This window comes from Corylus avellana, chromosome 6, assembly GCF_965113065.1.
Source record: "Corylus avellana chromosome 6, dhCorAvel1.hap1.2, whole genome shotgun sequence".
NCBI classification, from domain to species: domain Eukaryota; kingdom Viridiplantae; phylum Streptophyta; class Magnoliopsida; order Fagales; family Betulaceae; genus Corylus; species Corylus avellana.
The window spans coordinates 1091179-1112633 of NC_142495.1; the positions used below are offsets into that span (position 1 = coordinate 1091179).

A 21455-nucleotide genomic window follows, 5' to 3' on the forward strand; every position below is an offset into this window, starting at 1 on the left:
TAATATGTGAGAGATGACATTTGGTATTTATTAGAGTAAGTTGGAGGAAGTTTCTTCCAAATTGGTTTGGAAGAAACTTCTGTCCGTTAAATGCTCATCCCTTAGCATACCAGATAAAGTTTTTCAACAAATTGCTTTAGAGATTTTATTTTATTTTATTTTTTAAAAAAAATAGTAAATTAAACTTGTATGCATTCAAAATGCATGTTAAAAATATATGTTATTTTTTTTTCACATGCATTTCATTAGGACCAGCTCAATAAATTTTGAAGCGTAAGGCGATACCTTTAAGTAAGACATTTTCTTATATTTTAAAAATTAACTAAATAATATTTATTTAAATTTTTATATTATAATTTTTTTTTTCTTTAAAACTCATTATTTTCATTTTACTAACTAAGTTTTGTTTGGTTTTATTGTTGTAGACTCAATATCTCTCACACCCATAAAAATAAGTGGCCAAAACGCAAAACTGTCGCAAAGAGAAAATATATAGGGTACAAACTATGAAGTGCTGATACTCCATCACAGGGAAAGACAAAATAAACTGATCACATTTTTCATTTCCTATTATTTACAACCTAACTTTACCTAGTTTTCTGTGTTCCATAAATTGTAGAGCTTTTGGTGTATTAGTTATACACCCAACATTTGGCATTAAAGACGAGGTTCCAAGTTGGAACATTAATTCTACAATTTATTTCGTATGTACGTTGATTTCATCATTCATGGTCCTGGCCTCTTCCAAGCCTGCCGAAGATTTACATTGGTCAATGGCACATGTTTCTAGTACGATCATTCATGGCATGGCTCTCTGAGCAACCCTAGCCCTAGGGGGGTTGGCTTTTCATTTGAGCAACTTTTCAAGGAGCACTTGCTTCTACTTGGTGTAGGGAATAGGATCCTCTCCATTTCAAAATCCCTCCATTTCCTTCATTTAGTGCATTTTGAAGGGTATTGCATTTAATGCACTACCCTTATTAAAACTTTTGGACAACACTACCCTTCAAAATGCACTAAATGGAGGAAATGGAGGGATTTTGAAATGGAGAGGATCCTTTTCCTTGGTGTAGAGGCCGCTGCTTTTAATTTATAAACCACGTACAATTACTAATTTACTATCGTCTATCACTGTATTTATATGCCAAAAAATCTAATGTATTATTGTCCAACTGGCTGGGTCCTCTTCATCTCTCTCTCCGCCTGCTAAACCAACTCCATTGCACAATAAGACTTCCATTGACTCTCTGATGGATTTTTTATAAATTTGCAAAGCATATTTTTTCTTATGCAGTCAAGAGTTAGAATTTATGCAGAAAACCGATTGGCTCCAGTATCCATTGTGATTGGAAACACCATATACGCCAATGAGAATTGTTCATTTATTGGCCAATATAAAACAAACACCAAGACTTTGCCTAGCCTTTTGTTTAGGCGCCAATTAATTAATCCAAAAATGCATAAGAATTGTTGGCATTTAGTTAAAAAAAAAAACAAATTTATTGCTTTAATTAAATATTTTACGTATTGAGCTTTATTAAGCGGTGATTTAACAACTTCAAATTCAGAAAAAAAAAAAAAAAAAAAATCCAATTTGCAGGTATCTAGAATTTCTCTTCCCTGCATACTTTTGGAAGAAGCAAAACTTGCCGCCTTACTTCTAGAATCCCTCCTTTTTTTTTTTTTTTTTTTGTTCTGTTTGTAGTTTGGTCTTGAAAAGCCTGCTATATTGGCCCAGCCCAATATACCAAGGGCAATGTAGGCCCAAAATGTAGAGGAAGCCCAATATTCTATGTATCTTTAATATTCGATTCCAAACCCAATATCCTCTTTGGGTCAACCAACTCCAGGCTCTTTTAGGAAAGGGCCGCATGAAAATATACAAAAACAAAAAACAAAAAAACAATGCGTAGGTTGTTGTGGACCTTACGCAGAAGAGGAAGAGAGCGGAAGCTCCGAGGATCGTATCGGAGCTTCGCTTCCTTCTGAGGTGTCTCATAGGGAGGGCTCAAGCATCGTACTCCGTTAGGAACAGGTGCGGCTTTCTCAATGTTCTCAGCTATTTTATATTCGTTGCTTGTTCCAAACTCCAATCTCGTTTTTATCAGTTTGATTGTCCATTTTATGTCTGAGGAATCTGAATTGTTAAGGACATTATTAGAAAGATTTAGAAATGGATTCCTTTGTTTTTATGGAAATATATTTCCAATATAAACATTGTAGTTTTTTTTTTTTTTTTTTTTGAGAGGGGGGGGGGGGGTGGTTTAATTTATGTTCGGAGAAAGAAAAATCAATTTCCCAGATTTTTTTTTCTTGGTTACTAGATTTTCTCAAAGCCCGTGGATTTCTTTTTTTCTGGTCAGATTATTTGATGGAATTTGTCATCTTAGTTATTGCTTGTTATTTATGCACATGCTGACATGTTGTTGGAGCTACCCGTGGGAATTTCAACCACCTCTGCCTTTGTGTGTGTTTCTGCATCTGTTTAGCAGTTCACACGTTGTAATATATCCCAATTTGTCTTCTCGTATTAGGTTTCAAAGTTGTACATTTCACTTGAGAAGGCTTAGCTGGAATCAACCATAGGTTAATTGGTGGGTATAGATGTATTGGGAGTAATGACATTTTATGTTCTATATGATATCCAAACTTGGATACTCTCCAAGAGAGTAATTGATTCAAGGGCGTTCGATATACAGGGGATAAAATGCCATCCGGCATTCTCTCGAAGCTGAACACTACTATCTATTCTGGTTTCCCACGAGCAATAGTTCAGCAACGAGTTGCGTGGCGAAGTTCGATAAATTTGCTCCTTGGACCAGGGAATTTGTTGTTTGGGAATTCAGTGCTGTCCTGGTCCTTGCCATATTCAACTTCTTTGATATCAAACACCTCTGGGTATTCTCTTAGCTGTGAGAGCAAGAGAAAATCTATGGCTGCTTCTACTTCCAAAGCGTTATTGGGAGATGTTTATGTTGATGACTTAATCTCAAGTTGTGGAAATGCATTGGACTTCACAAAACCTACTGGCGTTTTTTATAATGATAGAAGCCGTAACAGATGCTGGAAAGCTGGCTTGAGTTTGAGAAGGCAAGAACAGCCCAACAGTCATCTTATCTGTGGGTTTTTTAATTTTGATGGATTGCGGCGGAGTTTTAATCCCAATTCACTTGATAAATCATGGCTGAAGAATTTCCATACTTCAACTTTTGTGTGCCATGCTACTGGGGCTGCTCCCGATTTTTCATTTAACTGCAATTCTCATGATGAACAGCTTGCAGATTCCACCATTTTGTCTGGCCAGTATGTGCTCTAATATTCTTCGTTTTTTTTTTTCTTGTCGTTTTAATTAATTAATCTTAGAATCTCCATTGTGTCTTTCATGCCCCCTACCCCTTGGGACAAAAAATTACTTATAAAAAAAAAAAGGAGGGTTTCTGTAGTACTAGATCAAAGTTTGCTTATGAATTTGGGTTCATTGTTTAATTTGTTTCTCACTATTTATACTTGTGTATCTTGTTTGGTGTTCAGAACTATTTTGGGTGAAAGAACTCTGAAGCTAATTTCAGGATCATGTTACTTGCCACATCCTGACAAGGAAGAGACAGGTGGAGAGGATGCTCATTTTATTTGCGAAGATGAACAAGCAATTGGTGTTGCGGATGGTGTAGGTGGCTGGGCAGATGTTGGTGTTGATTCAGGACAATTTTCCCGCGAACTCATGTCTTATACAGTGACGGCAATTCAAGAGGAGCCCAAGGGTTCCATTGACCCAGCCAGGGTGTTGGAGAAGGCCCACTCAAGCACAAAGGCCAAGGGTTCCTCAACAGCCTGCATCATTGCTCTCACAGAGAAGGTTTGTTGTCTTTCATTTTCACAAGCCCCTTGTGCCTGCCCCTTTTATTAAATTTTGGTAGTTATGGAACTAGGACTCTTTTACATTAAATAGCGGTGTTAGGGTTAATGTGCTTTCAATGATAGAAAAAGAAAACTTCCCTCTGGCCTTTGTCTGATATCAGGGATATGTCTATTTGCTTTCAACTTGTACACACCCATGCGCGCACATAATTTTCTCTCCAACTCATTTCCAACCTTACCTTGATCTCCACAAGAACACATTTATGAATTTCATAAGGTGACTTAGCAGTTTTGGCGAAGCAGAAGCTGTTCTTTAATATTGCTGCTCTCTCTGGATTAGCAGATTTGATGCCTGATGGCCCTGATTTTCTGGAGGGTTAGTCCTGCTAAGTCTTCAGCAAAGTGAAATTTCAAAAAGTGGCAGCTCTTTCTCTTGGATGTAGTGGAATTTTTATCTTTATCTACAGTGGTTAATTTTCTTAATTTCTACATCTGGGGTTATTGCACACTTTCAACTGATATGTGTTTTCTTTTCTGTAAATTCCAAGCCTCTTAAGGCAAAAAGGTTGCTGATTTGCAACTTTTAACAGTACAAAATTACTGTAAATGAATTCAGCATACTAGAGAATTGAACTTAGGTTGAAGAATGCAGGCATTAGCACAATTAGAACTTGGGTGGAATAGATGATGGAGGTTTCTGGTCACGTAAAGTTTTAGCACACTCTGGTCTGTCATATTTGATTATTTTTATGTCCACTATGAATAATTTGCTGTCTGGGGATTAAAAAGATGAGAGACATTGCTATCTGGTGTTATATGGTTTCATCTGTTTGCTTGTGTCATCAGGGATTACATGCTATTAATCTAGGAGACAGTGGATTCATAGTGGTTAGAGATGGATGCACTGTCTTCCAATCTCCAGTGCAGCAGCACGGCTTCAATTTTACATATCAGCTGGAGAGTGGCAATGGGGGTGATCTACCTAGCTCTGGTCAGGTCAGTAAACGTTTTGATACCTTGCAATCATGTATAATGTGTAGAATATTAGAATCATATATCTTTCTCCTTATATGGAAAAATAGTTTTGGCTTTACATCTGTCTTGTATGTGGGTAGGATGTGAACTTTTTTTTTTTTTTCCCTGCAAGTCAGTGGTATGTTGTAATGAATTTGTATGATGTTATACTTAAAATATATATATATATATAGAATGGCAACACAAACAATTGAACTTGTTTTTGATGTATCTCCCTCATAGGGCTGCTGCCCATGGTCATTGTGGAATATATGCAGTGCCTCGCTCTCACACGCAGAGATTTTAAAATCTAGAAAAGGTTAAGGAAATAAATTGGCTCGTGGGGTCTGAAATTCTGCTTACTTCTAGACTTGCATGATTCTGGAATTCTTGAGAGCTAAGATATTGTTAAATCAACTTAGACTATTACATTGATGCGAAAATATTCTTTTCTTTAGCAAGATTAGAAAAGAGTCTTTAATATTTTCCCTCAGTCGTGTTCATCAATTAAATCAGCAGCTTACTATCAAGCATCACAGACTTGAGCATCTTTTTGGCATCGTATCCAGGTTTTTACAATTCCTGTGACTGCTGGAGATGTCGTTATTGCTGGAACAGATGGGTTATTCGACAACTTGTATAATAACGAGGTGACTGCTGTTGTTGTTCATGCGGTTAGAGCTGGCTTGGAACCTCAAGTAACTGCTCAGAAGATAGCGGCTTTGGCACGCCAGCGAGCACAAGATAGGAATCGGCAGACTCCATTTTCTACTGCTGCTCAAGATGCTGGCTTCCGCTATTACGGGGGTAAGCTTGATGACATCACAGTTGTTGTGTCATATATAACTAGTCCTGCCGTTTTGTGAGTCTCTCATCTCCGTTATAGCTATACCTACTTTGCTTGTATAGTTACATATGTTCAGTTACGGTGGCGAAACTGGCGGTTGGGGCTGATAAGCCCATATTTTGGTCATGAAACATCTTGGGAGTTGTATTTGATATTGGGCATCTCCCTTTTCAATTCTTGTTTTTAGTTTGAGATGCTCAGAATTTTTTATATATAACCCCCTTGAAGGTCAAACCTGAGTATTAAGGAGATGCAATGCCTTCTTTCTTTTTCCTTCTTAGTCCCTCCCTACATGTGATCTATTGTATGAATCTGTTATCAATTTTGAACTAAGTTTGATCTGATTAACAAAAAGTCACGAGATCACCATTCAAAGTTACTGTTTAATTCAAGAAACAAACAGCATGCCATAGCTCAATTAGTTTTTTTTGATAAATAATTGGCCCCAAGGGAATGTCGTAGCTCAATTAGTACGAGGACAAAAGCCAATTTTGCTGATCCAAATACGCTAACGTTGTAGAGTAGAAAAACCAGGTATGCTTCTTGTCATAGCAGCTTTCTTGTCATGCTTCCTGTCACCGTTTTCAAATAAATAAGGTGAGAAAACTCCGAAGATCAAAAAGCATTACATGTAGCTGCATCCCTCCCCTTAAGTTTGAATATATCTGTTCCATCGTCTTCTCGTGGTTAATCCATGGCGTTCTTCTGCTTGTTTTGCTTTTGTATGGCTCACTTTTTAGTTTCTACCCAAAAGGGCATCTGCCTTTACCTATCACAAGATTTATTCTCAATCAACCATGCAGGAATTCGTACCCATTTTTACCAAAGAGGGGTGAGGCAGAAGATAATTAACCTCTCAACCATTAGAGTCATAAACATGGATCACAGAGCTTATTATACCAAAAAACCGTCAAAAGACAACATGGAATACACGGAAAGGCTTTTTTATTCACATGCGCATCATCCAAACTGATGAATAGTGAAAACTACCCAATCTTATTGGGGAGATAGGCATTAAATTCTCCAATCCTCAGAGCTCTTCTTCCCTCTTCACTACTGCCTTCCTCCTCTTGCTCTTCGCTCCTAGCTTTCTCATCCTGACCCTCTTGTTCCTCTCTCCAGTCCTCTTCAGATTGTCTTCCAGCAGGTTCTTCTTCTCCCCTCTCTCTTCTTGCTTCTTCTTCTTCCTGTCTCCTCCTTTCTTCTTCTTGTCTCCGGGCCTCTTCTTCCTCCCTCTTGGCTTCTTCTCGTCTCCTTTCTGCTTCCTCTTCCTGTCTCCTTGCCTCTTCTTGTTCCCTCTCTTCTTCTCGTCTCTGTTTCTCTTCCTCTTCTCGTCTCCTCCTATCTTCTTCGCTCCTCCTGGCTTCTTCTTGCTCCCTTTCTGCTTCCTCTTCTCTGGCTTCGTCTTCTTCTTCTTCTTCTTCTTCTTGCCTCCTAGCTTTTTCTTCCTCCCTCTTTGCTTCCTCCTCTCTCTTTCTGGCTTCTTCTTCCTCCCTCCTCTTTTCCTCTTCCTTTCTCCTCCTAGCTTCTTCTTCTTCTTTCCTCCTGGCTTCTTCTTCACGCTCCCTCTCTGCCTCTTCTTCCTCCCTCCTCTTGTCCACCTCTTCTCTCTCTTTCTCTTTCTCTTCCTCCTCTCTCTTCCTAGCTTCCTCTTCCTCCTTTTCTTTCTCTTTCTCTCCCTCCTCTCTCTTCCTAGCTTCCTCTTCCTCCTTTTCTCTCTCAGTTTCTTCCTCCATTATCCTCCGTTCTTCCTCAGCACAAGAAGTACATTCTAGCAAGATTGAGTCAGCCTGCTTAGACAAAAGCTGATCAATCGTAGTGTTAGTGACATTGAAGGAGACAGCCAAGACTTCCTTGTCCAAAGTTTGAAGAACCGATCTCTTTCCTGCCAGAAATTGTGGATGGTTTCTCCTCCTTGTTGTGCTGAATCCCATGAAAACAAACGAGTCATTGTTGAAAGACATCTGAGCCATGGGATGGAACCTAGGCACACTAAAAACATCTCCTTCCATCACCATAAACCTCATATTTTTGCACTCTGATTCATTTGCACTGCTAGAGCATACCGCGCGAACCATCCCTTGCCCTTGCAACACTATTGCTATCTCCGTTGCCATTGGATTCCAATGGGGCCCCATCATCGACCCCTTCCAAAAAAAAATAATAACATGTGTGTTAAGAGTGTGAACTTTCCACTATACCAAGATGACAACATGCTGGACGAATGCAATTCACTAACCTTTGTCAAATTCACCAGGAAAAGACCAATATTGGAACCCTTCAACAAATCGAAATTTTTCCTGGTCACTGTTGTGCTTCGCCCGTAACAATTTTTGATATCTGGGTCTGCATCAATAATGTTAAAGGTTCTTGTTTTCTTGCTGAATACCATGCCGCCTGTGCCGCCCAGTAAGACTTTCAGGAACCGTGCCTCCAATTCCCACAAGGTTGTTTCCTTTGTCGGCACCGCATGCACTATGGCTGGTGCCTTGGTTCCTTCTGTTATTGCTTCAATCAGATCCTCAGGTACCTTGAGAAATTAAAATTGCATTATAAAGTAATCTCACAAAATTTATTAAGTGAAAGCAAAGCGTAGATATCATGAAAAAATTGGCAATGTACCCTAATGTTTCAAAAAAAATTAATTCAAACCTTCCGCTACTAATTTCCCTCGATTTTTTTATTTAATTTCCGTCCAATTAAACAGAAATTAGTAACGAAAACATTATAAAGATACATTGCCGAATTGAAAAATACTAAAACTTCAGAGATAAAGTGAATTTAACCCTAGATCAAATTATATATAGTCTTAAACTCATGAGACATTGTCACCCTGCCTAGCATAATTGGCTGCCCAGAATCGCAAATGAGAAAGTCACGACAAGATACACAAAAGCTGTACCTTAAAAGCTGCTTGAAGGACTTTCTTATCAAAGCCTCGGACCAGGTTGTTAATGCTCGAGTATGCTCCAATCGATTGCTCCTGCATTGGTTTTAGTAACGTCTAAATAGCAAAACAAGCAACTTCACAAGAGCTGAATGAAAAGAAAAAGAAAAAAAAGAGAAATTAAGAAGCTCATACATATGGCGACTCCTCTATATTGGCAAAGATTGCATATATCCTAAGCTTCTGCCGCTCAGGCGCTAAGCTGCTCTGTACATAGAAGATAGAGCCTGCCCCGAGCCTGTAGATATCTCCTCGACGTACATTCACCCTCCTCATCTCATCCTGATCCACAACCCAACTCAGCCTCCCACTTCCTACACCCACAAAAACATTAATTATAATGCATATATTAACCAGCATTTAGAGTTTGGGGGCAAAACTAAAATTTGTGGGAATAAATTTCTAATTTTTAAAAAATTATAAGGGCCTTTTTAAATTTTTTTGGGGGAAACATGGGGCTTGGGGGGAATATTTAAGTCATTGTCTAGGGTTTAGGCTTAGTACGTGCATTATAATTTATATTATAGAATATTTTAGGAAATCAGCAAATTGTCAGTGGTATATTGCTAGCTCATTACTTATCCTATAAATCCATCACAAAAACCCCAAAGCTTTTCATAGGAAATATTTCTCCGGCAATTTGCTGGCCGAATTGCGAACCAATTGAGTAGTAAATGTGAGAGAATTCACTGTCGGAGACTTGTTCCGACAAGTGAGTCACTGTCAAGATTACAAATGACTTGAAACAATAAAACTCAAAGCACCTGTGTTGACAAAAAAGACCATGTCTGCATGGAGGAGTACAGGAAGAAAGAGGGAGTTGGGCTCCAACGTAAGGAACTGGAGGTGGTAGAGCGCTCCCATTCCATCAATAATTTCAGTGGCTGAGATCTCTCCGTACTCTGTCACAACGAGGGATCTCCTTTCATCTTTCTTCACCAGAGGCCCGGCCCCCACGCCCGAGACATCCTCATCAAAAGCTTTTGCATGCAAAAAGAGAGAAAGAGAGAGTAAGAAGAGTAAGAGGAACGAAAATGGTGAAGTGAAATCTTTGCCCCCCATTGTTTTCTTGCAGAGATCAGACAATGCTGAGCTTAAGTTTCGTAGCCTCAACTCTTTTTTGTTTCTTCGTAGCTATATAGAAGACGATGATGAGGATCAAAGAGCTACGTGTCTCTCTTTGTGGACACCTGTATGGTCATAGAACGCGTGGCAGGTGATTGGGTCTGAGTCTTTCGCGCAAAACTTCAGACTCAGGGAGATTCTTCGCTTGATTCACTGTCTGTCGTTTTGTTAAGCAATTTTTTATTTATTTTTTAAGTAACACCTTTTCTTTCTTTTTTTTCTTCATTTACGTTAATATTGTTTTTTTAAAAAAAATATAAGAGACCAGTGAAATAATTTTTTATTTTCTATTTTTTAAAAAAACAATATTCACGTAGAATCGAGAGAACACCGTAAGAAACTATAACATTTTTTTTTTTTAAGTGTTTATGCAATTTTCAAAGAGATGCGCTATAGATCTTCACTTGGTTATCATCTTATCCTCTCATTTTTTTTTTAATTACTATTGAATCTGTGAGGTTCATGTGTGAGATCTATATAACCTCACCGTCACAGTTTAATGACTATTAATTTTGAAAAGTAAAAGAATGGAAGAAGAATCAAAAGTTAAAATGAAGCATTTTTCTTTTTCAAATATACAGTTCGAAACAAATAGCAACGTGATTTACAAAGAGTATTGTTTTTGTCAATATTTATTGCACGAAAAAAGTGATTTAACTTTTAAAAACGCACATCCTTATTAATGTAGACATGTAGTGCAAAATTGTATAGCTTTTTTGCCTTTTAAAAATATTATTTCTTTTAAACTCATTTTTAAACATAACACTCTTTATAATTTTGTTTAAAAATATTTGTTTGGCCCACAAAATTAGGAGACCAGATACATTTCTCAGTACAAGTGGTTTAATTCATGAGTTATGCTAATTTTTTACGCCTATTTACACCTAACATATTTAGGTGTAGAAAATCTTAATTTATTACATTAATTTTCGCAACTATTAAGAAATTGAGAAAACAAAATGAAGCGGGCTTTGGACAATGTAAGGATGGTCAATGATGAGAGCTAAACTGGGTTGGGTCTGGTTCGTTGATAAATGGTTTGTATGGTCTGTGACTCTGTCCCATAATTTCTCTACTGGATCCGCGTTGAGATACGATCAAGCTCTGTTTGGGTTTGTAGTTTATTTTGGGCTAAAATCTGCCCAATGTATAACTCTTTTACTTGTGTCCTTTCTTCATCTTTTTGTTCCTTCTGTCCAAAAGAGAATAACTTTGATAAGGTCTTAACATAAATTAAGGCCTTTGTGTCATCTAATAAGAAGGTGACACATCAGTATAGAACATTATAACAAAAATATGGTGTTTCACCTAATCTTTTTTTCTAGAATACTTAAAACAAAACACCTTCTAGAATAAACTTTTCATATTTTTCTCCAAACCCACCCCAGCCACCAACCTGTCGACGGAGACACCGCCAGAGACGGGAAAAGGATCCTCTCCATTTCAAAATCCCTCAATTTCCTTCATTTAAGTTAATTTTGAAGGGTAGTGTTGTTCAGAAGTTTTAATGATGGTAGTGCATTAAATGCAATACCCTTTAAAATGCACTAAATGGAGGAAATTGAGAGATTTTGAAATGGAAATGATCATTTTCCCCAGAGGCAACGCCGACCGGTACAGAGAAAGCCGAAGATGACGCCGTTCGTGACAATAACTTCTATAAGGTCTTGGCACAAATCAAGGCATTTGTGCCCTCTCATAAGAAGGCGACACATCAGCATGGAACATTATAATAAAAATATGGTGTTACACATAATCTTTTTTCTAGAATACCTAAAACAAAACACATTCTAGAATAAACTTTTCATATTTTTCTCCAAACTCACCCCAGCCACCAACCTGCCATCAAAGACTCCGCTGGAGACGACGCCGGCCAATACAGAAAAAGCTGAAGATGACGCCGTCCGGTGCCACTCTCTCTCTCACCGGCGACAACAAAGATGTTTTAGGTATTCTAGAAAAAATATTAGGTGGAACACCATATTTTTTTATATTGTTGTATGCTAATGTGTTGCCTTCTTATTGGAGGGCACAAAGGCCTTAGTATATATATATATATATATATATATATATATATATATATATATATATATTATTTTGGTCATTTTTGTTTCTTCCATTAAGATTTATGGTGATTAAATAAAGAGGATGATACATTGCAATGTTTAAACTTTGAGAGGACATTGTAAAAGTCATGGCAGTTTGGGCAAAGTTTTCCTATTTTCTCTATATCATAAAATTCCAACTAGTTCTGACTGTGACACCCAAAAATTCTTGAACAAGTGGAAATGTGTGAGTTGGTCGTGTCATGGGGGTTCAAGTGGGCACGAAAAATACCAATTATCATCCGCCATGTGTATATATATAGTTATATATATGTGATTTGAACTGTTCAGAGAGCGGGGAGGGGAGTGGGGGGCATGTAGAAAGTGCATGTGGACCGAAGAATCAATCGCATAAAAAGAAATAATTGGAGGGAGTAAAGAAAACTAATAAATAAATAAATCAAGGGGTATTTATGAAAGCAAAAACCGACATATCCTAAAGATCCCGTTGATGTAAAAAGGAGTTAAGTTTTGGGGGAAGAAGAAAATAAAAGATGGAAGATCCGCCACGATCACCTCCACTCCCATGAGTCTTTTCTTTTAGAAGTGGGGGAGACAATCTTTATGTGAATGATATAAAGAGTAGAATCTCAACCCTAGATATCATCTTTTGTATGCTACAAGCTTCCCTCTACCTTCGCGTCTGTCCCGTGTACTTCCAAAGTTCCAACCTTAACTCCTAAGTATTTGCCAACGTATTATCTTTTACATTATAAGTCTAAAAGAAATGGTTTTAAATTTCACGTTTCAATATTTTTAAAATGGGTAAGCATTATCCTTTGAAATTATTATATTAATCGAATCATTTTAATTTGGATTTGTTTTCCAGTGTATCTTATATCTTATTGTTTTCCCATATATCAAAAGGAAGAACTCTGAAGATTGTTTTTAAACAACCCTTATATTGAAACATATCTAGGATATTGCTGCTTGAATACCGTGACGCCATCAAGAATATTGATTCAAATTGCACCAAATTCTAATTAATCATTAAAATCCCCCCACGTTATTCTTTTGCCATTTCTTGAATCTAATAAATTCCTTGTTACTTATTAACACATGTGCTATATATTAATTACAAAACTCATCTTTCATTTAAACTAAGCATTAATAGACTCTATTTTGTTTCTTCAAAATTCTGTTGATTCAACGTAGATTAAACGTTATTGGTATGTTTGTTTATATGTTTTGGAGGGTGTTTTTAGTTTTTGATCATTTGAGAAAGTATTATGACATAACATAAATGTTAAAAAATGTTGATGTGTTTTGACTTGTTTATTAATGTATTTATCTTAAGAATATGAAAAAAGAAAAAAAGAAATTAATCCCTAAAAACATTATAATTTTATATATATATGTAAAGAGGACATAGAAAATAGAAAAGAATTTGGTAATGGAACACATGCATAAGCTATGATTAAGACATGAGTGCTACTGGTCAGGGAGAGGATCAAAAACAGCTTTTTGAAGGTGCGCAAACTTTCCCTGATTAAAGTCAGAATAATAATTAACACGAGAGCAGTGGTAGGGATAGCTGCTCAATTTGAGCACTATTATATGATGTATTGGGATTTCAGAATATTTAAAAAGAAAAAAAAAATGAAAAAAGAAAAAAGCTTTCTCATCTTCTTTCTGCACAATCGATTATTCACATTAATTGGTCTTACGGTCATAGACTCATAGCCTAATATCCAAATTCCAAAGGCTTTAAGCCTTTCTGTTCGTACCTAAATGCACGGCTTAAATAATTAAAAAATACTTAATTTTAATTATAAGTTAACTAGAATGCATTTTTATTTATTTATTTATGTTTTTTTTTTTTTTTTTTTTTGACATGTCCACAAAAGAGGGGAAATGGAGAATTCGAACTAGTGACCTCCGCTTCATGAGGTTTGGTCTCTAGTCAATCGATTGAGTTACCTCTTGAAGACTATTTATGTGTTTTATGTCTTCACATGGAAAGCGATTTCCGTAGCATTTTATATTGTTAAGGTTATATATAAACATCTCAAAAGTATTCCTAATTGGCTAATTCCAACGAGATCTTAATATACTCTAGATACTATTTATTAACTTAAACAGTATCTAGTATATATATAATTTGGGATTTAAATACATAAATACTCTAGATATGATATGTTATATATGCAAAGCTATGTACTTAAATTATGATGATTTTTAACTGATATTTTACTTATTATGTTATGAACTGTTTTACCGCTTCATATTATGAAATGTGAAGTTAATTATGTAGTAAGAAAATGCAAGAAAATATTATTACGATTTATTACTATGTATCAAATTATCTATCATCTGGTTTACCATTTAGCCATACATTTATTAAAGCTTATTTGTGAAAGCTCACATACATGGCTATTTAGTAAACATTGGTAATAAGATTGATTTTCAAATAAAGACCAGCTCACATTATAAATGGTCAGTTTGCTTGAACTTACTGAGCCGTAGACTCAGATCTCCATAGTAATTGTGTTATTTTAATAATTGTATTCATACACTACTATATATATAATTTGGGATTTAACCATTCATATATGTATACTCAAATAAAAATTCTCAAATAGATTTCTCAATTAAAATTTTTTATCATCAAAAGAGAGCTGCAGCTTAATTAGACGTTCCTAGCAATTCTAGATTAATGACTTAAACAACCATCTTAAGCTTATGATGCAAATGGTTAGGATAAATTGTCGATTTTTCTAGATTTCCCTCATCAATTCGCATTTTTTACACCTTTTTTTTTTTTTTCAGTCAAGAATTTGTTTTTTTTTTTTTTAATAAAAAATAAAAAAAGGAAAGAAAATCTATAAGTGTCTTTTGGCATGCTTTTGCTTCCCAGTAAAAAATAAAGGATTTTTTTTTTTTTTTTGGTTACTTCACTAAAGACCCTTCAGCTTCCATCCGATTTGATAAATCCTTCAAACTTCAAAATCTCTCAACTTAGTATTCTGAACTTTCAATTGCAATCAATTTGGACCCATCCGTCATATTTTAAACGTTAAATGATGTTTATATCCCTGAATTTTTTATAAAATTTCAAAATTACCCTAAATTCCAAAACATTTTTTTTATTAAAAAAAAACGAAAATGAAGGATATTTTTGTCTTTTTTGGTATTTTTAACTACTAAATTTGACAGAAGGGTTAAAATTGAGAGCAATTGAAAGTTCAAGAGACTAAATTGAGAGATTTTGAAGTTTCGAAGGGTTTATCAAATCGAGTAGAAGTTTGAGGTCTTCAGTGAAATTACTTTTCTTTTTTTTTAGCTAGTTTAGGGTTTAGGGAGCAGCTCGATCGCTTTGAAGGCAATCTCGACAAAAAATGTGAGAGAATTTTTATAGAGCTGATTTTGAACAACTCACCTCTTATTTAGACAAGTAATTAATTAAGCCGGCCCATAGGGAAAACTCAATTAATAATAATTGGGACAGTAAATTTCTAAAAATTCATATCCATAAAAAGAGAGAAAAAATGGAGCAGCTAGCTGGCTTTGAAAGGTGGCAAGTATGCTTTGAGTTCAAAGAGTACACGTGCCTTGGTGCTGAGACGCAAAGGTGTGAGTGAGCCGAGTGATAGACGTCTGGATGGATGGATGTATTAAGGAGCGATTGATGCTCTATGAGTGAAGAATTGGAACATATTCTCCTTTTCACGAGGTCGCCGCCAAAGGCAAAGCCACCCTACGTGGGCGTGCTTTCTATTCGCTGACGCCAACTATATATCAACTATGTATGTTGATGATCGATCATGTCAATTTTTTTCTTTTAGGAAGAAGCAATATGCATATATATATATATATATATACGGCCATCTCCGACAGAATAGCCTACAGGGGGCCGGTCATCCTATGGCCAATCAGGCGGCACTACTTTGTCAAATTTGTAGACTTGCTTTTGAGAGGTCACTAATTATCTCGTCAAACAACAAATCTGTGTCTAGTTTTCTTTTGCTAGTGTGAACGCTGGTGGATTGTTGAGGAGCTAGTGCTTCTTGGCCATACATGGTATCTCAAATGTTTGGGTTCCCTGCATGCACTTATTGACCAATAATATTGATGAAAGAATATTAATCCTACTCGATAGAGACCCAACTTTTTTGCTCAACAAAAATTCAACTTTTATCTTATTTATTTTTTAAAAATAAAATAAAATAAAAAATGAAAAAAATGTTTGAAGCAACCCTATCTATTTTTTGTCTTTCTTTTATTTGGTATTTTTAAAAAAATGAAAAATAGTATTTTTCTTCATAATAATGACATTTTCTTTAGAAAATGTCATTATTATGAAGAAAAATACTAGTTTTCATTTAAAAAAAAAATACTAAATAAAATAAAGGCTAAAAATATATAGGGTTGCTTCAGACATTTCTTCTATTTTTCATTTTTTTTTTTTTAGAAAAAAAAAGGGTAAAAGTTGGACTTTTGTTGGGCAAAAAAGTTTGGCCTTTAGCATTTCTCTTTAATTTAACTAGTTTTTTTTTTTATTAATAGTATTATTTTAACTTTAAAATAATTAACTTCATTTTATTATTCTTATTACAGCCTATTTTCAACCATTGCTGGTTCTTCTTAAAAGATAAGTTAGTCAAGAAACTAATGTGTCCAGTCAAGTTTAAATCAAATTTTATTTAGCTAAAGAACTTTTAAATGGTATGGAATTCTTGACGACCTCTGTTGGTTCTTTTCTATGCTAAAGTTCAAATGGTTAAAACTTAAAGTGCTTTCTCTATATATGTCAAGTTGGGACTCTACAATATTGTGAATGGTCAAGGTGGGGATACAATTGTCAATTTCTTTCACTATAGTCTATATATATTGAGAGAGAGAGAGGAGAGCTAGTTAGTTTGAAGTTTAAAACCGTCCTCTCAAAGTGCTTAATTATGGCGCTTTCTCTAAGCTTTTTTAAGGGAATAAATAAAAGTCGGGGTGGTGGAGTTTCTCTTTGGGTTTGCTGTACAACTTTTGTATGTCCTAATACTAGCGCGGGGGAAGCGACAAAACAAAAAGAACTTTAACGCCAACTATTTGACCTCTTTGTCGTTTTTCAGTTAATAATTGAAACTTTAACACCAAGCGGTTGGTAATGCTATTGATACATACATATATAGTCATAGTTCATGGGATTCTTACCGCGCGGCTACTTTAAATGTTTTTTTTTTTTTTTTTTAACCTTTTCTTGATTTATATTAGCGTCCAGTAAACATATCATATATTGAAAGAAGGCTGACCCGTCGGGCATAGCCCAACCCAAAGGGTAGATAGACTTTTCTAGGCCCAAAAAGAAAAGTTCCACTGTTTGCATAAAAAAAGAAAAAAAGAAAAAAGAAAAGGCAAATCCAATCTAAATGGGGAGCAAAACTCTGAAATTGCATGGGCAGGTCTTGAGGTGAGCTAATAAAGCGAGAATCCCAAAAAGCAAAGAGGAAAGCATGATCAGTGACTTGAATTAGAAGCTTCAAAGAGATAAAAGAGACTCCATGAATACATCCGTGTCTCTCATGGATGATATTCCCGGCCCATTACATTAATATACATCCAATCCACCCCATGCACACACGCCAGGATATATAAAAAGCGAGTCATCATAACCGCCAAAAGCCCCTCTCTCTCATTTCTCTCTTTCCAAAGGCACAAATCTAAGGAGTAAGAACTGATCAAGAAGCAGAGACACACAGCTCTTCGAGCTCCGTTTCTCACTTTCTCGATTCTCTTAGCGATGAGAGTTCCAGTCAATCCTCCACAAACCAACCAATCTCAGAACCCCAAACCGGTTCCTTGCAACAACAACACCGGCCGAAATATCGGCTTCCACAGCCCTACCAACACGCCAAACCTCTGCTACGAGCCCACCTCGGTTCTTGACCTGCGTCGGAGCCCTAGCCCCGCCACCGAAAGACCGGCCTCGGCTGCCGAAATTTCAGCTCATCCAGGCGTGTTGCCACGGCCAGAGGACCCACTTGACTTGGACGACCATGCTCTGCATAATCTGGACTGGGATTCGATCATCAAGGAACTGGGTTTGCACGACGATCCTGGTCCTGCTTTGAAGACTCTTCACCAATTCAATCCCTGCGAGCCCCAGGTTCACCATCACCTTCCGGAGCTCCCACACTCCCAGCCGTTCGATGCAACCCAGTTTGTTCACTCTGATTTCAATCTCTCTGAGATTTATTCCACTCACAACCTGGCTCATCACAATCTCAATTCCTTTGATTTGGCCCACGACTTTCATCATATCGGCCTCAACGGTTTCGAAGTTGTGGAAGAACTTATTCGCGCTGCGGATTGCTTGGACTCCAACCAATTGCAGCTCGCCCAGGCTATATTGGAACGGCTCAACCCACGGCTCCGATCCCCAGTTGGAAAGCCGCTCCAGCGAGCAGCCTTTTACTTCAAAGAAGCTTTGCAAACCCTCCTGACCACCGCAGGCTCGAACCGGCCGGCTCGGCTCTCTTCCTGGTCCGAAATCGTCCAGACCATCAAAACCTACAAGGCTTTCTCTGGTATCTCCCCCATCCCTCTGTTCTCTCACTTTACAACCAACCAAGCTCTCCTCGAAGCTCTCCACTGCTCTACCTTCATCCACATCGTCGACTTCGATATCGGACTCGGCGGCCAATACGCTTCCCTCATGAGAGAACTTGCCGAAAGATCGTCATCATCCGATCCTTGCAAACCCAGCGGCAACGCACCGGTTCTCCGAGTCACCGCCGTCGTGCCCGAAGAGTACGCCGTCGAAAGCAGGCTGGTCAAAGAAAAACTCTCGCAGTTCGCTCAAGAGCTCAAGATCAGACTCCAGGTCGACTTCCTTCCTTTTCGAACTTTCGAAGCGCTATCTTTCAAAGCAGTCAAATTCATCGACGGCGAGAAGACCGCGATGCTTCTATCTCCAACCATCTTTCGCCGTCTCGGCTCCGCCAACCACATCGCCGCGTTTTTCAATGATCTCCGACGAGTCTCGCCAAGCGTCGTGGTTTTCGTGGATAACGAAGGGTGTACGGAAGGCGCTGGAACGTCGTCGTTCCGGCGGAGTTTCGTGGACAGCCTGGAGTTCTACTCCTTGATGCTCGAGTCCCTCGACGCGGCTGCCCCCGGCGGCGACTGGGTCAGGAAGATCGAGACGGTTTTGCTGCGACCGAGAATTTCGGCGGCGGTTGAGGCAACGTGGAGGCGGGCTCCACCGTGGAGGGAGGTCTTTTGTGGCGCTGGAATGCGGCCCGTGCAGTTGAGCCAGTTCGCGGACTTTCAAGCCGACTGTTTGTTGGGAAAGGTACAAGTTAGGGGATTCCAAGTGGCCAAAAGTCAGGCTGAGTTGATGCTTTGCTGGCACGAGAGGCCCATGGTTTCGACATCAGCTTGGAGGTGTTAGGCAGCGGCTGGGCTTGATTTGAGGGGGGCTTAAATTCATAATTAGGAGGGAATATGGTAGTTTGTGTTTAATTAGTGTTTTGTTAGGGGAGAGCCATGTTGGGTGCCTGGCTCTCTGGCTTATACTCCTTTATTGTTGTTACACATAAGTCTTTTGCTTGTTGCCAAACCAACATGCTTGGAAATCTATGAGGAAACCATATTTGGAATTGGATAATACTATTTTTCATCATCATCATTTCATATTGATTGACATTACGGATAAGAATCTGAATTTCAAATGAAATAAATAATATTCATTTCACGATTAATTATTATATAAAGTTAGTTTATCTAATTGTGTATATGATTTTACATTATTTAATTTTTTTTTTTTAAATGTCAATATTACTTTCATATAGACCATTAGATGCACCAACTTTACATTCTAATTATAAATTTGATACTATTCATTTTATTTCAAATTGAGAGAACTTTATTTATTTATTTTTCTTTTTAAGTGACTTGCATAGGAAACCATTTAAAACATATCAAGTTAACCTATTTAAAATGAATGTGACAAATCAATGTGAAATATAATATTATCCCTTTGAAATTATATGATTTTTTTTTTTTTCCTTTTTAGCCAAAATGCCATTGTTTAACACATTCTTTTGTTGGTTAAGCGCAAAAGGGAGTACATGTTCTGAAACATCCGTGCTCTTTTATGTTTGAATAAATTGGGTTATTCCCCGAGAGAATGGAGGAGCTTCCACTAAATTGAGGAGAGAACTAGGCCGTATATGCCTAAATTTTTGAATCTATTATTAATGGGTAATGTTTTAAGTCACACTATTATTTTATTTTTATTTCATTCTGCTAATGTGGAGTGACATGCATCATTAAACAAAGGTAATTTTGCCTAAAATAAATTTTGAATGCATATTACTCTGACAACTCTGTGATAAACTCAAATGTAGAGTGGCATGCTATTCGTTGTAGGGAATCTTGATAGAGAGAGAATACTGTAAATTGAGTGGCATATTAATAAGGTATATTGTACAAATTAAAAGATTATGAGATATTACAAATTGGGTTGTAGATTGAAGTGAGTAAATATAGTTTCCTTATTATTTTAACAAGGAAAGAAAGTCAACTCCTAATTGATCTCAATTAGGAAGGTTTTGGCTTTAGAATTCATTTATCATTATAACAATCACCAATTGTATCAATACGAAAAATAGTTGGAGGATTAGAGATTTTGTCACATCCTTTTTGCAAATTGACACTATGTTTACCATGTCAAACATGTTAGCTGTGTCAAACACACATTTCTCATTCTTCTATTTCAACTGTGCCACACTGCCACCCCTAAGACTTTTGGAGGTGGTCAATCAATTCCTCTGATCAATTATAAAGGTGGTTGAATACCCCTGATGGTGGCTCATAGGGGTGCATAAGAGAAAGTTCAGCCTTCATTTTCCTAACAATCTCTTAACCATCTCCATATATACTTTTTTAAAAAATTTACTATTGAATATTAGGGATGTCAAAAATTACCGAGGAATCGGAACCGGAATAGGGGAGCTGGTTCCAGTTCCGGTTGCAAAAAAAAAACTAAAAACCGGGGACCCCAGTTCCGGTCCCAGTTTTGAGCACCAGGTAAAAACCGGGAAACCGGAACCAGGTGCATTTATATATAATAATAATTTTTTTAATATTATATATATATTAAATTAATATGCAAAAGAGCCAATGCCTCGATAACAGTGATTTTTCTTTGATGGCGCTAAATTATTATTTTGCCATTTGGTATTAAGCTCACCCAGTTTAATTAGTAAGGAAATAATGAATTTGAATTAGTTTGACCAATTTTTGGGTATTTCACCTCACTTACTTTTTGTATGATGGTGTAGATTTACGGATGAGCCTATTATTTCTTTGTCATAGTTAAATTAAGAGGGTTATTTGTGTCTTCTCATCTTTTCTATTTTCCATCTTTTCTTTTTTTTTTTCTTCCTCTTCATCCTCCGAGAGCCTCCTTTCTCTCCTCTTTTTTCTTTTTTTTTTTCTTCTCCCTCTTCTTCTCATCTTTCTTCTCCCTCTAAAATGAAACCTCATGAAAAATTCATGAGGTTTCATTTCAGAAAACAATTTTTTCATAAGGTTTCAAAAAAAAAAAAAAAAAATTGAACCG

The 21455-nt window shown here is 36.9% G+C and overlaps 3 protein-coding genes across 4 annotated transcripts; 2 read left to right on the forward strand and 1 right to left on the reverse strand.

The window, feature by feature from the left end:
- The first annotated feature begins 1903 nt into the window (after window positions 1–1903).
- Window positions 1904–5992, forward strand: LOC132186385 (Protein phosphatase 2C family protein). Of its 2 annotated transcripts, XM_059600330.2 has the most exons (6): window positions 1904–2035; window positions 2535–2594; window positions 2700–3303; window positions 3532–3856; window positions 4705–4854; window positions 5442–5992. In XM_059600330.2, the coding sequence occupies exons 3-6, from the start codon at window positions 2708–2710 to the stop codon at window positions 5736–5738; spliced, it is 1368 nt and encodes a 455-aa protein (XP_059456313.2). In that variant the 5' UTR covers window positions 1904–2035; window positions 2535–2594; window positions 2700–2707; the 3' UTR covers window positions 5739–5992. The 2 variants fall into 2 exon arrangements, with proteins under 2 accessions (XP_059456313.2, XP_059456312.2); XM_059600329.2 differs by lacking the exon at window positions 2535–2594.
- Window positions 5993–6489: 497 nt separating this feature from the next.
- LOC132186384 (RmlC-like cupins superfamily protein) lies at window positions 6490–9765 on the reverse strand. The gene is made up of 5 exons (XM_059600328.2): window positions 9431–9765; window positions 8802–8980; window positions 8622–8702; window positions 7959–8249; window positions 6490–7866 (listed from the first exon to the last, which is right to left on the reverse strand). Exons 1-5 carry the CDS (start codon window positions 9726–9728, stop codon window positions 6706–6708), a joined length of 2010 nt encoding a protein of 669 aa, XP_059456311.2. The 5' UTR covers window positions 9729–9765; the 3' UTR covers window positions 6490–6705.
- Window positions 9766–17282: 7517 nt separating this feature from the next.
- Window positions 17283–19496, forward strand: HAM4 (GRAS family transcription factor). The gene has a single exon (XM_059600991.2). The coding sequence runs from the start codon at window positions 17628–17630 to the stop codon at window positions 19278–19280; it is 1653 nt and encodes a 550-aa protein (XP_059456974.2). The 5' UTR covers window positions 17283–17627; the 3' UTR covers window positions 19281–19496.
- The last annotated feature ends 1959 nt before the right edge of the window (window positions 19497–21455 follow it).